Source organism: Plecotus auritus, assembly GCF_963455305.1.
Source record: "Plecotus auritus genome assembly, chromosome: 8".
Lineage (NCBI taxonomy): Eukaryota > Metazoa > Chordata > Mammalia > Chiroptera > Vespertilionidae > Plecotus > Plecotus auritus.
Window position 1 is genome coordinate 80,905,830 of NC_137782.1, and position 15,328 is coordinate 80,921,157.

Sequence of the window (15,328 nt, forward strand, 5' to 3'; positions counted from 1 at the left end):
GCTTTGCAGATGTGGTTTCATCTAATGAAATAAACTTTAGTAAGAGCCACAGGCAACCTATGACATTTGTGGGTTTTAAAAAATTTATTGATTTCAGAGAGGGAGAAGAGAGAGAGATAGAAACATCAATGATGAGAGAGAATCATTGATTGGCTGCCTCCTGCACACTCCGCACTGGGGATCGAGCCCCCAGCCCGGGGCCGGGTACGTACCTTGACCAGGAATTGAACTGTAACCTCCTGGTTCATAGGTAGATACTCAACCGCTGAGCCATGCTGGCTGGGCAACCTATGACATTTGTAATAGAAACACTAGCTTAATCTGAAAAGGACAAAGAAATATCCCCTTTGGATAGGGAGGCAAGCTAAGAAATGGACTAAGTTGCAAACGGGTCATTTCTTATAGAAAAGGAAGAATAGCTTACAATGATGACACAAAAGCCGTGGAGAGTCACTCCCGGGGCCACACTGGACACTAATCAAAGAGCTGGTGGCATGTGCCCAGCTGAATTTCAGAAGTTCTGTGAACCAGTACGTGCTGTGTGTATGCCACTTCTCCGTTTTTTGTTTATTTATTTATTTATTTATTTTAATTAAATAAATCTTTATTCAGATTATTACAATTATTTCTCCTTTTTTCCCCCATAGCTCCCCTCCACCCATTTCCCACCCCACCTTCTGCCCTTACCTACCCCCCACTGTCCTCATCCATAGGTGTATGATTTTTGTCCAGTCTCTTTATGAACCCCCCCATACCCCTTTCCCCTGAGAATTATCAGTCCACTCCCTTTCTATGCCCCTGATTCTATTATATTCACCAGATTATTCTGTTCCTCAGGTTTTTAATTTACTTGATTTTTAGGTTCACTTGTTGATAGATATGTATTTGTTGTTCATAATTTTTATCTTTCCTTTTTTCTTCTTCCTCTTCTTTAAGAATACCTTTCAGCATTTCATATAATACTGGTTTGGTGGTGATGAACTCCTTTAGCTTTTTCTTGTCTGTGAAACTCTTTATCTGCCCTTCAATTCTGAATGATAGCTTTGCTGGGTAGAGTAATCTTGGTTGTAGGTTCTTGCTATTCATCACATTGAAAATTTCTTGCCACTCCCGTCTGGCCTGCATAGTTTCTGTTGAAAAGTCAGCTGACAGTCGTATGGGTGCTCCCTTGTAGGTAATTAACTGTTTTTCTCTTGCTGCTTTTAATATTCTCTCTTTGTCTTTTGCTCTTGGCATTTTAATTATGATGTGTCTTGGTGTAGTCCTCTTTGGATTCCTTTTGTTTGGGGTTCTGTGGGCTTCCTGGACTTGTAAGTCTATTTCTTTCACCAGGTGGGGGAAGTTTTCGGTCATTATTTCTTCAAATAGGTTTTCAGTATCTTGCTCTCTCTCTTCTTCTGGCACCCCCATAATTCTGATGTTGGTACGCTTGAAGTTGTCCCAGAGTCTTCTTAGATTATCTTCAACTTTTTGGATTTTTTTTTTTGCTTTTTGCTTTTTCGGTTGAGTGTTTTTTGCTTCTTTGTATTTCAATTCTTTGACTTGATTTTTGTGTTCCTCTTGTCTGTTTTTGGGTCTCTGTATAATATTTTTTATTTCAGTCAGTGTATGTTTAATTTCTAGTTGGTCCTTTTTCATCTCTTCGAGGGTCTCGTTATATTTATCGGCCTTTTCTAGGATATTCTTAAAAAGCCTTATAACTGTGGTTTTGAATTCTATGTCCAGTCGTTTGTTTTCCTCCATTTCTTTTGTTTGTGATCTGATTCTTAGACGCCGCATTTTCACTGCTTCCCTGGGTTGGTAGATTTGTGTGCTAGGTTTCCAATTTGGCCTAGTGGGTCTGCCTCCCCAGTTAACCTGAGGTGGACACTCTTGGTGCACCCCTTTGTGGACTGTGTGTACAGCCTAGTTGTAATTAAGTCTTGATTGTTGTTGGTGTAACTGGGAAGAATTGACCTCCAGGCCAGTTGGCTGTAAGGATCAGCTGTGTCTATGCTGGGAGAAGTCCGGTGCTGGAGACAGCCTTATAGGATTAGACTTGCCAAATTGCAATAGCCTCTGTGCTAGGCTTGGATGGGGTGGAGTCTCAGTCTTGGCTTCCCGTCAGCCTTGCCCTTGCGCGCACGTGTGTGCCTTCAGTCCTCCGCCTTCCCCGGCTCCTGAGTCTCCGCCCGAGAGTCCAGACTCCCCCCACAAGAGCGTGGGTCCCCAGGGGCTCGCCCGGAACAGGGTTTCAGTGCAGTCAGAACCGGGGTTCAGTTCGGTCGGGGGCTCCCTTCCCCCTTCCGCCAGAGAAAGTCAGCCAGGCTCTCAGCCGCCCTTCCTCTCTGCGCGCACAAAGACCCTTTGCCGTACCTCCAATTCTCTGTGAGCTTTTCTCTATCCTTCTAGTTGTAGAATTTTCACTCAGTCAGCTTTCCTGCGGTTCTGGATGGTGTCCGTTCTGTCTTTTAGTTGTAGTTTTGAAATTGTTGTGCGAGGCAGCAGTTTAGGTGTTTACCTATGCCGCCATCTTGGTTCCGGATCACTTCTCCGTTTTTTGGATGGAAGTATTTATTGTAGTTATCCTATCCCAGAATCAATGCTGAATGTTAGATATGATTCTTTAGTTGCAAGTCTTCAGATAAAGCATCATATACCCTGACCTAATTTAGATAAAAAGACCCTGAACTTTGAGCCAATGCCATAACGGATTAAGACTCGGGGTGGGGTGGGGGGTCTTAGGGATAAGTATATAGTTCACATGGGATGGACCGTGGAGATAGTCCCCTGAATTGACATCATTAACTCCTTGTTATAATCTCAGATGTATTTGATGACATGGAGACTTGTTACTCTCCTCAAGAATCTGGGCTGGCCGTGGTGACTTGCTTGATCAGCAGAATGTAGGATAAGTGATATTATGGGACTTCTGCTGCTAATTCATAAGAAGTCTTATAGCTTCTCTTTGAAACCCACTACTATACTCTGAAAAGTTCAAGCCACAGAGAGAGGCCTCATGGAGGCATTTTCGTCAACAGCCCCAGCTGATTGAGCTAACAGTGAACATCAACTCCAACTATGTTATTAAGCCGTCGTGAAGGTCCCATTCTGTCAAGACTTCAGACCCCAAGTGAGAACCACTCTGCTGAGCTCAGTCAATCTACAGAACCGTGAGGGATAATAATAATAAAATTGTTGTTGCCCAGCTGGTGTGGCTCAGTGGTTGAGCGTCGACCCATTTACCAAGAGGTCCCCAGTTCAATTCCCAGTCAGAGCGCATGCCTGGGTTGCGGGCTCGATCACCAGTAGGGGGTGTGGAGGAGGCAGCCGATCCATGTCTTGCTCTCAGATCCATGTCTCTCTCTCATCGATGTTTCTGTGTGTAATACAAGCCACATACATGAGTGTAAATTTCCCAGTAGCCAAATTTAGTTTCCACTTACTCCCTAACAGACTCTCTAAAATCAATGCAAACATTTAAAAAACTGTTGTCTTAAGCCCTAAATTTTAGTGTTGTGTGTTATACAGCAATAGCTAAATGAAACACCTTTATAACAGGACTGACTTTTCTTTTATATATACATATTTTTTTAATTGATTTCAGAAAGGAAGGGAGAGGGAAAGATAGAAACATCAATGATGAGGAAGAATCATTGATCAGCAGCCTCCTGCACACCCCCTACTGGGGATCTAGTCGGAAACTCAGGCATGTGCCCTTGACCGGAATCGAACCTGAGACCCTTCAGTCTGCAGGCGGACGCTCTATCCACTGAGCCAAACCAGTTAGGCCCTACCTGCTAGCGCTAGGACTGACTTTTCTAACTAACTCAAAACCTTGAAACCATCATGAAACTAGGTCAAGGTTGGCTACAGAAAAATGAATTCTGCAAGGCAGCCCACAACTTCAGCCAAAATAAAATACAAACTGGAGAGAAATACTGTAGTCCAAATCACAGAGAGATCTGCATAATGTTACTAGACATGGAGCTTTAAAATTAGCGGCGGAGCGGGAGCAGGAGGAAGAAGGAATTCAGCCCTAACCGGTTTGGCTCAGTGGATAGATAGAGCGTCAGCCTGCGGACTGAAGGGTCCCAGGTTCAATTCCGGTCAAGAGCATGTACCTTGGTTGCGGGCACATCCCCAGTGGGGAGTGTGCAGGAGGCAGCTGATGGATGTTTCTAACTCTCTATCCCTCTCCCTTCCTCTCTGTAAAAAATTAATAAAATATATTTTTTTAAAAAAAAGAAGGAATTCAGCTTTGCCTGAGAGAACAATCAAGTTCTTACCACCCTCATTATTTTAGCATTGGCAGAGGGTGAGGCCCGTGCTTACCACCAGCAGGCTCCATTATCAAACATATCAACAGAGTAGTGGGCAAAAGAGTGGTTAACAGCCCTAGCCGGTTTGGCTCAGTGGATAGAGCATCAGCCGTGGACTGAAGGGTCTTGGGTTAATTTCCGGTCAAGGGCATCCACCTGAGTTGCAGATGGATCCCTGGCCCTGTTTGGGGAACATTCAGGAGGCAACCAATCGATGTGTCTCTTTCACATCGATGTTTCTCTCTCTCTCTTTCCCATCCCTGCCTCCCTTCCATTCTCTCTAAAAATCAGTGGAAAAAATATCCTGGGATGAGGATTAACAACAAAAAATAATAGTTCATAATCATTCTAGGCGGCCTAGGTGGGCCTGAGTCAACCAGTTGAAAGGCTTTAAATGCAGAATGGAGACTTCTCTGGAGAAGAAATTCCCTGGTGAGCAGGGAATTTGATCCCGATTAAACACACATTCTCTTCCATTTAAACAGTCTCAGCATCTGTTTTCGGAGAGCCCAGCCTGGGACAAGCTCCATGGTGAAGGGCACCAGCGTCTCCTATGGGTTCATTTGTCCATCCAAAGATATTTTTTCCACTGATTTTTTAGAGAGTGGGAGGGAGACTCATATTGTGAGCCTACCATTACACTGGTTCCAAGCAATAATAAACATAGCTCAACTTCATTTATTTAAAAGATATAATAACTCTAAACAGATTGAAATGAAACTCAGGAATGGAATTCAGTAAGAATATGTTGTATTTATCCCAGCAATGGAGGAGGTATGACTCAAAAACATATACTATCAATGTAATTATCTAATGAGAAAAAATAAATTTATTTCAATGGGTGCTGAAAAATCCTTAACACAGTTTTAATTCCTGATATTTTAGTAACTTAGGAGTAAGTGGAAACTAAATTTGGCTACTGGGAAATTTACACTCATGTATGTGGCTTGTATTACATTTCTATTACATAGTGCTGCCCTGGGTTCTAGAAGATACTCTGCTTCTATAGCATGTAAAGAACGTCTCCAAATCAACAACAACAAAAAAAAGATAAGGAACTCTGTTGGCCAATAAACATGTGGGAACTCACTCACCTTGATGGCAAGGAAGGAATGGCAAATTCCAGGTCACTGGAGCCCTGTGGGGACGTGGGACGAAGGCATGAAGCAGCAACCAGGCCTCGGGAGGAGATGGCAGTGGGTTCAGATGCAGGGAGGACACTGAGCCACCAACCACTGGACATGCAGCCACGGGGGCCAGGCCATCCCACCTGGAACCCTGAGCACCAACCACAGGGCCCAAGTGGAGACTACAGGGCGGGGGCTCAAAGGGCAGTGCCCTGCTTCCCTCCTGGCCTCCGGGCACTGGCTGTCAGGAACCAGTGCAGCTCCAGGGCACGCACAGAGTGCACCACCTCCACACCCGTTTGATGCCCCTTCGAGGCAGGCTGGCTGCCTGGCTGTCAGGAGCAGACCACCTGGCCATTAGCACCTTCGGAGTCTGCCTTCCCCGAGGTCACACCCTTCTTGGGGGGAGGGGGGGGCTCTTACCTGGTGGCTGTGCTATAGCTGCCAAGGCACAGGGGGCACATGTGGGCAGTCCTCTTCTAAAGCGCCCCACCCCAGGAGTAGCTAAGGGCTGAGATGCATCATGGGCCTCTTCCTTTGCACAAATCTCCCTTTTTCCTTTCACAAGTGTTGATCCCAAATAAACACACATTCTCTTCCATCCAAACAGTCTCAGCATCTATTTTCAGAAAGCCCAGCCCGGGACAAGCTCCATGGTGAAGGGCACGAGCGTCTCCTGTGGGTGTGTTTGTCCTCACTTATCCCACTTCATGCCCACCTTTTCTTCCCCATTGGGGCCTTGCTGAGCTACAGTGGCCCCAGGCCACAACCAGCCTCACTCCCACAACTGTGTACAGTCCAATTCCTTTAACGAGCTCCTTGCACAGTATCACATAGTGGTTCTGCCCCCAGATACAGTGTCATTAGGGAAAGAAAAATAAAGCTTCGTAAAGGACAAGAAATAACATGAAATTGGGAACTGGAAAGGCCCTGCCTGAAAACATGTAATTCAAGGTTTATATAATGTTTTTTGTAACCCTGTTGGATTTTTATCAAAATGTTCCTGGATTTGAACCTGTGTTCTTGCCTCTTAAATATTAAGCAACCTCTTCCTATTTTAAATGAGGTTTGATTCTGAAGGAGTGAAATTCGAGGGTGGTTTGTGCTGGCTGTGGGTTTTAGCGAAAGGAAAGAGACCTAGTGTGAGGTGTCAGGTGTGTGCTTCACTGCTAGGGGATGAGACCGGGACCCTCCATCAGGAAGCGTGGAAAACCCGGAAAGTAAAAACGTGGTCCCTGCACTCAAGGGATGAAAGTTACCCCCAAGAGCTATGAGATGACCGTTTCTGGAACCCATGGGTCCTAGGGCCCTCCCTACTCCCTGAGGTCTGGAGAAAATGGTCTTGAACTCCATACCATGGTCCCTGTCGGTCGATTCCAGAGCCTGTGAGGTCTGAGCTGCAGCAGTACTGGTGCCCTAACCCAGCTTCCAAGCATGATGGCCATTGTTTCACTGCCACCTTCTAAATCTAGAACCCTGTGCAGTTTACCTTGCAGCCAACCCTGACTGACCCATAATGAAAGAGAACTCTGGGAGAGGTGGTCCCGGCTAAGCAAAGTCCATCCCCAGACACCAAACCAGAGGATCACACTCCATGGGTCTCTGCAGACATTGGTTATCCTTGCAGCATCCTAACAAAGCTTGCCAAGGGTGTGCCAGGGGAAGACAGTGCTGGCATCACCCGACTCCACTGGGAGCTTGGATTCCAAGGACTAGGCCTGTCCTCCCAATAGACAGCCCCCAATCCCGGGAAATAAAGTGCAGGTAGTGATAGCAACCGCTTAACAAAGTCTGTTATTTATTGTGCTAAGTTAGTTATTTTATATTAATGAATATTCTTGTTATATACATTAAAAGAAACGATTTAGGGACTCCACGATTCAATCACCAAAGATTGAAATAACATTCTGAAAAAAGGACTAAGTCAAAATTAGGCATTCATGCAAGTACTTTATTTAAACCTTATTTGTCACCAAATTACAAGCCATAGCAATAGGAATATCCACGAGTTCAACACAAGAAAAACATTTTTAATAAGCCAATCCGAGAAAGACAAATATCACATGATCTCACTTATTTGTGGAATCTAGTGAACAAAATGAATTGACCAACAAAATAAGACCCAAAGCATAGAGACATGGAACAGACTGACATACCTCAATGTGGGGTTAGGGGGGACGAGAAAAGATAAACCGAAGAACTTATACTTATATGCATAGCCCATGGACACAGGCAATAGGGTAGTGAAGACATGGGGTTAAGTAGGGTCTGGAAGAAGGGAGGTAAAGGAGGGGGGGAATGGGAGTATCTGTAATACTATCAACAATAAAAGATATATTAAAAAAAGAAAAACATTTTAAAATAAACTCAGTCTTTATATACTAATTTGGAACCACCTACAAGACACATTAAGCAAAAGAACAAGATAGGACAGTGTATAGTTCACTACTACTTGTCTCACAAGAGGGGAGATAATATATGTGTGTGTTATCTATATTTGTATTCATGCCTACTCTATATACCTGCACATGCATACACTACACATACGGCTTATACAATCCTATACTATTTCTGGAAAAACACAGTTGACACTACCACTGGCTACCTCTGAGGAGGGGAAGTGGGTGGCTGAGGGACAGGGGTGGGAAGCAGATTTTTCACTACACAATACTTTATACTTTTTAGCTTTGAACTTTGTGCAATTATTATCTATTGAAAAAGAAATTCTAAAACAAGCAGCAATAAGACATGCATCAAGTTCATCACCATCACATTAGGAAATATCCATGTTTACACTGTCATATAATTAAAAGATAAAAACATATGAGTTCATCTTAACCACAATTACCAAACCTCAAATACACATTTCAGAAGGAAACGAGCAAAGAACAGCCAGAGCTGGATGGTTTCTTTAAGTGAAGCTCCGTGGAGGCCCTAGCGTCTAATAGTCATCAAGGCCGAGCTTAGCAGCAAAGAGCGAGGTGATGAGGTCATCCCCAATTGTCAGAGCCAGGTCACGGGGTGTGTGGCCCCTAATATTCTTCTTTCGGATGCTTGCATTGCATCTGGGAAAGGAATGGGGTGAACTGAAGGACGTAGGCACTTGGACCTGAGTGCCTGGCTCTTCCCTCACATGGAGGCCAGTCTGGGAGCCTCCTGGCCCCACCTTCCCAATTCTGTCCCCAAGAGGCCACCATGACCCTCAGACTCAAGGGTGGCTCTTAAAAGGGACTTTTAAGGGACTTTCTGATTTCAGATTTCAGACGTTCAATTGCCAATCCTGGCCATTGCATCAAAGTCCTACAACTAAAGGTGTTTAAGAGGTGGGCAACATTTTAATTGTGTGTTTAAAAGCTCGTAGGGGCCCTAGCTGGTTTGGCTAAGTGGATAGAGTATCAGCCTGCGGACTGAAGGGTCCCGGGTTTGATTCCAGTCAAGGGCACATGCCTGGGTTGCAGGCGTGATCCCCAGTAAGGGGCATGCAGGAGGCAGCCGATCAATGATTCTCTCCCAGCATTGATGTTTCTATCTCTCCCTCTCCCTTTCTCTCTGAAATCAATAAAATATATTTTTAAAAAAGCTCCTAGTCCCAGAAGCCATGGTGAGTGGTTGCCCTTATTCACTGGACTAACTATATATTCAGGCACAAGGGCCCTCTGAAATCACCCCAGGTCAGCAGGGGGAGCACTGTGGCCCTCAGAAGTCTTCCCAAGCGGCCAGGGAACTTACCCCAGTAAAGCAGCAATACACTCCCTTCCTGCCATGCCAAGCAGAGTTGCTTCATGAAGAGCTGTATTTTGGTACCTGTTTGGAGAAAAAAAATCACCCTGGCTAAAAAAGACTGGAGAGGAAACACATGACCAAAGGGGCCTTGGTTTCACCCACTGACCTATTTAACAAACTGAGATAATCTCTTGAGTCTCCCCTCACTGCCGCTTCCCTTGGAGAAATACTGGGATAGTGGCTAAGCTGTGATGTTAGATAGAAAGTGAAACGTCTATGGACACATTCATTTTTTATTATGTATTTTTTAAAATTTATCTGACACATTCATATTTTAAAGTGAGAAACCCCACAAAGATCTGGTTTGTAGGTGATTTAACAAATGCTAATAAATACTATTTTAGTAAATTTCCTACCAGAGTTTATGGAACATATTAGACATAGTCTCACCTCTTGGGCATTGTCTATATCAGCGGTAGCCAACCAGTGGTCCGTGGACCACTGGTGGTCCGTGAGGTCTGAAAAGGTTGGCGACCACTGGTCTATATGATAATAACCTTTCAGGGCTGAGGCTACGATTCCTTTTTTATATATATATATATATATATATATATATATATATATATATATGTATATATATATATATATATATTAATTGATTTCAGAGAGGAAAGGAGAGGGGGAGAGAGATAGAAACATCAATGATGAGAGAATCACTGATCAGCTGCCTCCTGCACGCCCCCTACTGGGGATCAAGCTGCAACCCAGGCATGTGCCCTGACCAGGAATCGAACCATGACCTCTGGTTCAAAGGTAGACTCAACCACTGAGCCACACAGGCTGGGCGGAAGCTCCTATTCTTGCGTAGGAAAATGACTTTGGTTTCAGTGAGTTGGGTTGTAGACTATGAAAATAAACACCAATCTTAGAACCCACAGAGCAAGCTCTAGAGGTGAGACAAAGCATATTTTGCTGCACGTCAGACTGTCTCTCCACCTTGCCTGGCCAGGTTTGGCCCAGAGAGAGAGCAGTGGATGCCTGAAATGGAGGATGGGGTGATACATGCATTCTAGAACTCATGGAAAGATCCTGATCAGAGATGGCAGGAGTGATGGCACATGGGAGTCACTATTGGACTAGAAAGGGGATGAACAATGGAAGTTCTGCATTCTCCCAGACCTGCTCTTTCCCCTGATACCACCACTCTATCCCCTGCACCTGCAAATATACCTGCAGCCATCAATTTATCCCAAAAGAAAGAAAAATATGGTGGCCTCTTCTCTGAAAAAGATAAATGGTGCCTCCAGAAAAAAATCAGGTAAGCAACTGCCATGCCGAGAGGGAAGTCTTCCACTTGTCTCCATCTGAGAGCAGCTTCATCTACCCCCAAAACTCCCCAGTTGACAAACTCCTCTCAAGTACACAGAATCCCACTCATTTAGCATATTCCCCATTTTAATATGGATAGACAACAAAGGATCACAGACATCTGAGAAAAACCAAAACACGCAACATAAATTTTTAAAAGACAAATCTAATTGGTATCCTCAGAATGACTGAAGACAATATCAGACAAAAATATGAAAACAAAACAAAACATGAGGCCATGAAGAAGAAACAATAAACACAGGGAGACAGAAAGAAAACAACCATGTGGTGACAAAGGAAGAGATTGGAGTGATGCAGCTACAAGCCAAGGAATGCCAAGGGTTGCTGGGAACTACGAGAAGCTAGGAGAAGGCAAGGATACTTCTTCCCTGAAGGCTTCAGAGAAAATATGACCTTCTGACACCTTGATTTCAGACTTCTGGTCTCTGGAACTTTAAAGGAATAAATCTGTTTTTTTCAGCCAAAAAAAAAAAAAGGAAGAACAATAAGAACTCTTAGAAAAAGTAGCTCTTAGAAAGTAAACATATGATTGTTGAAATCAAAAGTATTAAACAGGAGGGTTAAGAAAATCTCTTAAAAAAAGAGAAAAAGGGAGATGAAAATATGGGGGAAAGTATATATATAGGAGATTAATTCAAGAGGTCCACCATCAAACTAACAGGAGTTCTAGGAGAGAACAGAAAAAATGGAGAGATAAATCTCCCTTGAGCTGAAGAAAAACATGACTTTTTAGACTAAAAGGGCCAACTGAGTGAATGAAAAATGGCACATGAAAAAAAAAACCACCCTTGTGAAATTTCTGAACATCAAGGATAAATGCTTCTAGAAAGAACAAATAGGTCATAAATAAACAAAAATTTGCTGTAAAATTTTCATGGCTATGTGGGATGCTAGAAAGTAAGAGAGCAAAGCTTTCTAAGACTTGAGGAAATTTTATTTTGGACACAAATTAATAGTAGTCAAAGTATTAATCAAGAGTGAAGACCAAAAAAAAGCCATTTTTAGGCCATTCAAGGACTCAGAAAGTTATTACTACACACCCTTTCTGAAGAAGTTACCTGAGGCCACACTTTATCCTGACAAAGGTCAAAAGCAAGAAAGAGGAAAATGTGAACAATAACTACAGGTGAATTCCAATAAAATAAAAATCCCATAATGACCATTGTACAGCAGACTGGAAAGCTATCAGGCAAAATCCAAATAGGAAATGTACTCCAAGAAGAATGTCTCTAAGAAGAACAACACTGAAAAAGTAAAAAGTGAGACAGGATTATGAGTTTGGTAAAGCCATGTTCTTTTTCAAACCTGAATAAAAAACAAAGGCAATCATAAATTCAAGGAAAATCAGATACAAAAGCTCTATGTTGTTCATAGTTTATGGAAGAAGATGAAATGCAACAGGATTTTGAATAATTCATGGTGTGTAAAGAGAATCAATTTGGCATTTCTGGTTAGAAAATTTTACTTTGAGTGGCCTAGGGGTCATTATCTCGAATCCACAAAGAAGGAAATGTAATCACAACATACCTCTTAATTCTTCAACGAACAATATTTATATAGCTATTACAATGCAATTGCTCTTTACACTTCTGAACTATTGAAATCAATGACTGGAATAAATTATAATTAAGACATCTAATCACAAGAAATTGAAGTCTTCATTATGTTAACACGAGAAAATATAACTGATCAGCCTTGTAAAAATACTAATAGAAATAAAAGAGTAATAGAAATTGTGAGATGGAAGGGGAAGAAGAGGTAGAGGTAAAGATAGGAAGCAGTAATATACAGTTATATGCATTTATATACAAGGCAGTCAAGAGATACCATTGCAAGATAATGGTCAAGGCCCTGGCTGGGTAGCTCAGTTGGTTAGAATATCACCCTGATATGCCAAGGTTGTGGGTTTGATCCCTGGTCAGGGCACATACAAGAATCAACCAATGAATGCATACATGAGTGGGACAACAAATCTCTCGCTCTTTTTCTCTCTCTCACTCTCTCTCTCTCTCCCTCTTACCCTGTCTCTAAAATAAATCTAAAAAAGATAGCAATCAAAATATGAGTTTAGAAACATTATTTATAGCAGGAATTAATAAAAGAACCAAAAATAGTAATACAATGATTAAAACATTGAATATGAGGATAGAAATAATCAGGTAGGGTCAGTGAAACAAATCATCATCTGGCATGGCAAGAATCAATACATAATACCTAAGCATGATAAATCAGGAATTATCAGTTTAAGCATATTATTTAGTGACAGATGTAGCTGATTCCCAGGAGAATTAAAAAATATTTCAATGTAGCTCTAGCCAGTTTGGCTCGGTGGATAGAGCATCGGCCTGTGGACTTGAAGTCCCGGGTTCAATTCCTATCAAGGGCACATGCCCAGATTGCAGGCTCAATCCCCAATAGGGGGATGCAGGAGGCAGCTGATCAATGATTTTCTCTCATCATTGATGTTTCTATCTCTCTCACCCTCTCCCTTACTCTCTGAAATAAAAGAAATATATATCTAAACAATAACAACAAAATATTTCAATGTAGTTGTCCCTAGGGACAAGAAATGGGGATTAAGAAGTGAGGACATGATATTTCATTTACATAATAATCTCCAGGTCCCTCCATGCCATCTCAAAGAGTAATAGATTATTCTTTTTTTACAGCTGCATAGTATTCCCTTGTGTAAATATACCACAGCTTTCCAGCTAGCAAAAGACAAATATCACATGATCTCACTCATATGTGGAATCTAATGAACAAAATTAATTGATAAACAAAATAGAACCTGAGGCATGGAAACATGGAACAAACTCAGAGGGAAGAGGGCAGGGGTCAGGAGGAGATTAACCAAACAACTTATATGCATAGCTGCATTGCCCATGAACACAGAAAATAGGGTGGTGAAGGCCTAGGGCAGGGTGGGAACTGGGTGGAGGGCACAATGGGGATAAAAGGGAGGACATCTGTAATACTCTCAACAAAAAAGATAAAAAAATAAATTCAGCAAAAACAACAACAAAAAAGAAGTGAGGGCAGAGGAGGACTGCTAATCCCTTCTATAGGATTTGACTTCTCTATCATGTGCATGTCTTACTTTGATAAAATTAAAAAATTATTTGGCATGTAAGAATTGTTTTCAATAAACAAATACAAATTTTTTAAATCTTTCTGCCAGCCCAGATGGTGTGGCTTAGTGTTTGAGCATGGACCCATAAACTAGGAGGTCACGGTTCAATTCCAGGTCAGGGCACATACCCAGGTTGCATACTTGATCCCCAGTGGGGAGTATGCAGGAGGTAGCCAATCGATGATTCTCTCTCATCATTGATGTTTCTCTCTCTTTCTCCCTTTCCCTTCCTCTCTCTGAAATCAATAAAAACATATTTTTAAAAATCTTTCTGCCAGACTAATCATAAATAATGAAATCTCACTTTGGAACAACCTCTCCAATAGTCCTCTGCACCTAAAGCAAGTCTGTTCCAGACTATGCCTGTGTCTCTGGTCCAAGGGGGTAGGTTTGGGTCCTTTCCTGACCACACCCTCTATTCTTCTACCTGGCTTTATTATCTTTGCAGCACTTATTCTCTGAAATTACTTATTCATTTGCATGTTTATTGTCTGTCTCCTCCACTAAATTGTAAACTCCACAAGGGAAGGAATTTTGTCTTCATCACTGCTGTATATCCATTACCTAGACCAGTGGTTGGCAAACCACAGCTCGCAAGCCACATGTGGCTCTTTGGCCCCTTGAGTGTGGCTCTTCCACAAAATACCACGGCCTGGGCAAGTCTATTTTGAAGAAGTGGCATTAGAAGAAGTTTAAGTTTAAAAAATTTGGCTCTCAAAAGAAATTTCAATCGTTGTACTGTTGATATTTGGCTCTGTTGACTAATGAGTTTGCCGACCACTGACCTAGATGATGACTGGCACATAGTAGGTGCTCAGTAACCACTAGTGAAACGAATACATCCATGAAAAGAATGAACAGACAAATTAGAGGAAGAAGTATTGCCTCCAAGATTAAAGCCTATATGAGTTGCAAGAATTTCAGGTAAATATAACTATGACCCTCCCCATATAGATGTGGAAGGGTAATCCTCTGATTTGGGCACCAGAATCTGAAATGTCTACTTAAATAGATGGCTCTCCATTTTCCAAAGTAAATGAAAAACTGAGTACCTTCACTGATTTTCACTGCAACAGCAATCTAAAAGCATCAAACACCCTAATGGTTCTGGATCTTATCTAGTTTTAAATCTTATCATGCACATGATTTGTTACTTAAACAACTTATTTGGCCAAGGCTCCTGGTGTCAAGCAAATCTGAATGGTGTTTTTCCTCCTATTTTCCCAGAGGCAATAGATGGAAGTGTCAAAGCAATGTGCCTTATGCCAGAATTTCCAAAGGTCTGCCCATTGGTTCTATATAGTTTCTTCAAGCAACTAAGTTTTGGGGATCAGCCTTCATATTGTTGGTGGTGTTGATGACATCATCATCATCATCATCATCATTTTTTAAAATCAGGTCAACGTAACTGACCTCTCAGGTACAGGGGGAAATCCCCAGTGTCCAATAGCATTATGAGGCCATTTCCTTACCAAATGCCGTGGTGGGCTGTCTCTTAAAAGCTCAATTCATATTAACACATTGCGGACAGATAACGAAAATTCTCGTGTTTTCCGTTCTAAGGCTTGTGGCCTTAAAAAGATATTAGCTTGTAAGAACATGTAATAAATAACTTCAAAATGCAATGGGGCCCTAACCGGTTTAGCTCAGTGGAT

The 15,328-nt window shown here is 42.3% G+C and overlaps 1 protein-coding gene across 5 annotated transcripts in view; it reads right to left on the reverse strand.

Annotated features, from left to right (window-relative positions):
- Positions 1–7,358: 7,358 nt before the first annotated feature.
- Positions 7,359–15,328, reverse strand: part of DZANK1 (double zinc ribbon and ankyrin repeat domains 1) — a 78,523-nt gene continuing 70,553 nt past the window's right edge. For 4 of the 5 annotated variants that reach the window (XR_013961519.1, XM_080686165.1, XM_080686166.1 and 1 more), the window contains 2 exons: positions 9,158–9,232; positions 7,359–8,493 (listed from right to left, as the gene is read on the reverse strand). Coding sequence is in view for 4 of the 5 variants with exons in the window: in XM_080686165.1 (XP_080542291.1) it covers positions 8,370–8,493; positions 9,158–9,232 (199 nt within the window). In the remaining variant the exon portion in view is untranslated. The remainder of the gene's footprint in view (positions 8,494–9,157; positions 9,233–15,328) is intronic. The other variant, XM_080686168.1, reaches the window with a different exon arrangement.